Source organism: Opisthorchis viverrini (genome assembly GCF_000715545.1).
Source record: "Opisthorchis viverrini unplaced genomic scaffold opera_v5_301, whole genome shotgun sequence".
In the NCBI taxonomy this organism is placed as follows: Eukaryota; Metazoa; Platyhelminthes; class Trematoda; order Opisthorchiida; family Opisthorchiidae; genus Opisthorchis; species Opisthorchis viverrini.
Window position 1 is genome coordinate 552,189 of NW_008751955.1, and position 3,049 is coordinate 555,237.

A 3,049-nucleotide genomic window follows, 5' to 3' on the forward strand; every position below is an offset into this window, starting at 1 on the left:
TGTCAAATATCCTGGCTGTAGTTGAGTGACCCTCAAAGCTCCGGAACTTAATAACGCTGGATTTTTCTATTGGACTATCTGAAGTTGAAGGTGTAAATAAATTAGAAAAAGTAATTGTTCCGCTGTAGCACCCTTTCAGTGCCTTGCTGTCCTACCACCCGAAAAAAGCACGAGAGCTGGGGATACTGCCAGGCTGTCCAAACCTAGACACGGGGGGTCGAGAGGCAGATGTCGGATTCGAACTACGGACCTTCCGGTCAGCAAATTCATGCTCTTATCACTGAGCCATCTCGTTTGGCAGTCATTGGTCACTAGAGCCACAGAAACAGTCCAACAGGGAATGATGTAAGCCACATTCATACAAGTCCATAGTTAATTCTGGAAACGAAATTCTGATGACAAGAAGAGTTATGGTCAACATTCTGAGCACGTTCTATGGTCCTTTTAGTATACTACTTAACACCCATTTCCGGGTTCCCCCGTAATAGGGATAAATTGGGTTTCGCGCGTCATATTATACACGAAACGGGAGGGAAAATGCGCGGAATTTGTACATTTTCGGAAAGCCTGCACCGGAAGTTTTGTGGACAAACGGTCTTAAAATGAATCCAGCTCCGCAACGGGATTATAAAACTTACAGTTAATTGCGCTATGGACATCTTTAGAATGCGAACTTGAAATGGTCACGGGCAGATAACAACTGGCCAATGCTCACGGAGCACCTTAAAGCTACTAACTTCAGTTCGACGATTTTGAGCATCTTGCTGCGTTTTGGTTGGTGAATCGACACATGCACAGCCTTTATAGATGAGCGTCGGCAGCAATATATGTTTAAGGTAACCGACGTTCGTGATTTGCTTCACTCTATTTCCCTCCACAGTAGAACGTGGAAGCATCGAACGATGCTACTCACGAGGATGGGGGTTGGGTTGGGGATAAGAAAGTTCAGGACGAGACAGGCGAGTCTTCCATAAAAAGTTTCTCAACAAATAATTGGTGACAAACAATGCCAGGTATGCAATTGAAACATATTTGGAATTTCAGCCCGAAATTCAGAAGTAGCAACAAGCTCTTTTCTGCGGATTTCTCGATGAATCGGAGAGGTTCTCACTTTTGCACAGATAGATAGCTTCTCAGATAGCCACAACCGTTTTCTGGTGTGAGGACGTGAGCCCCGCATTTTAATCACTCCTATGTAAGTAAAAATTCGCGTCAAACGCATGCGCGTGACAAGGGCTTTTGAATCCGTTCAAAGAGCCATCGAGTTACGTCGCACGGAAAATCACTCATGCCGACTTTCATAAAGCCAAGCGTACACGCCCCACCAAACTTAGCCCGGTCTCCCTGAATGGGACAGAGCACGGAAACACGTGAAAGCAGAAAAATACAACTTACCGTCCTCGACCACTTCACTGTACTGGATTCCGAGTACTCAAGACCTGCACTCGAACTAGATTCATCGTTTTGTCTGAGGGCACCGCGGAAAGTAGTCGGAGTTGAGCGCGGTGAGGATCGCCGCCGCAAGTCTTCTTGCACAACTGGCATTTTAAGAAAATCGCAGTGAACAACACACTTCCGGGGACATTCAAGGCTGAAACCCGGAAAATGAGAATGAAATACAGCAGTAACTTCATTCCCAGAAACCCACCGGACGGGTATTGTGACCAGCCATCCTACGCATCAGGCAGCATCGCGGTTAATTCCAAAGCAAGCGAGTTCACTAGACAACTTTAGGACGCCAGGATGTGGTAAGAATGACCTCCTAGCTACCGTTGTAAAACCACCTATTTCGTACCATCACATATCAAATGGGAAGCTGGGGTTGGACAACTGTGTAGGTTATCCGAAGGTCAGAATAGCAGACATCGAACTTCACTGTACTGTCTGAGCTAATAATCATGGTCTTAAGTTGTAAATCGAGTAGATACACGGTGGCTTTGTTAGCCAAAAATCTGGGACGACAGGGGTGAGCAGTTACACGTTGGAGGCAACAGCTGGTACCTCGACGCGTGAATCCATGAGTGGCTGTATATTTTCCATTCAAAGGATTTGAAGGGAAGCTACGCTCTGAAGACAACAGCTTGGATGCATGTGCGCCACTGAGTGTGTCACTAGACTATGTCCACCAATGTCTCTAACCGCTGCTTTGTTCCGTCTCGGAATCCTCATCCAGGAAGTCGGCAATGACCAACAAGGCTGAATTAGCTAAAGATGAGTGGTTCCAAGTCGACTTTAGAAGGGAGACAGAACATAAGGTCATAATGCACTCTTAATAACTGAAAGTACTGTCATGCCATTGTTCGCTCGTTGAACAAGCCGTTTCTCTGATGAAATCTACCCAATCACTCACAATACAACCTTTCCAGTCCTTGACTCTGTTATGAAAAAAATCGTTCAGCTGTTACACCCTTTCGGTGCCTAGCTGCCATGCCACCCGGAGGAAGCACGAAGGGTGGGACATTGTCAGGTTGCGCAAACTAGTCAGGGGAAGTCGAGGGCGGAGGTTGAACCTTCCCGTCAATAAATTCGCACTCTAACCACTTAGCCATCTCGCCACCAGCTGTCATGAAAGCGTTTGAAAGTCTCAAAAAAGTTGGTGGATGCAGTCGTGATCACTATCGATCCGAGAATACTTCTGGTACTCAAAACTGATGTGTCTGATGTTCGGGTTTCCGCTACACTCAGTCGACATGGCAGACCGGTCGCATACTTCTCATGTACACCGTCTGCCAGTAAAAAACATCATTCTACTATTGAAAAAGAAGCGTGAGCAATTGTCGAAGCAGTGCGCAGGTGGTGACATTAACACATCGGGACCCATTTCAAGACTGTAACTGACCAGCCGCCTATTGCTTTCAATACAACGAAAAGGGAAAACAAAAAACGATAAAATCCAACGATGGCGGATGGAGTTATCGGCTTTTTCTTTTGACTCAACCCACAGACCAGGCATAAAAAACAAAGCCGCTAACACGCTCTCTCGGAGTGTCTGTGCGAACAAGTCAACTCAGTCGGATCTAAAACGCTTACACGCAACTCTGTGCCATCC

General features: G+C 46.3%; 1 protein-coding gene across 1 annotated transcript in view; it reads left to right on the top strand.

The window, feature by feature from the left end:
- The window catches only part of T265_09706 (hypothetical protein), a gene marked incomplete at both ends in the record, with an annotated part of 7,284 nt that extends 4,747 nt beyond the window's left edge, over nt 1-2,537 (top strand). The window contains 2 exons of the mRNA XM_009175862.1: nt 140-345; nt 2,399-2,537. Of these exons, the coding sequence (XP_009174126.1) occupies nt 140-345; nt 2,399-2,537 (345 nt within the window). The remainder of the gene's footprint in view (nt 1-139; nt 346-2,398) is intronic.
- Between the last annotated feature and the right edge of the window lie 512 nt (nt 2,538-3,049).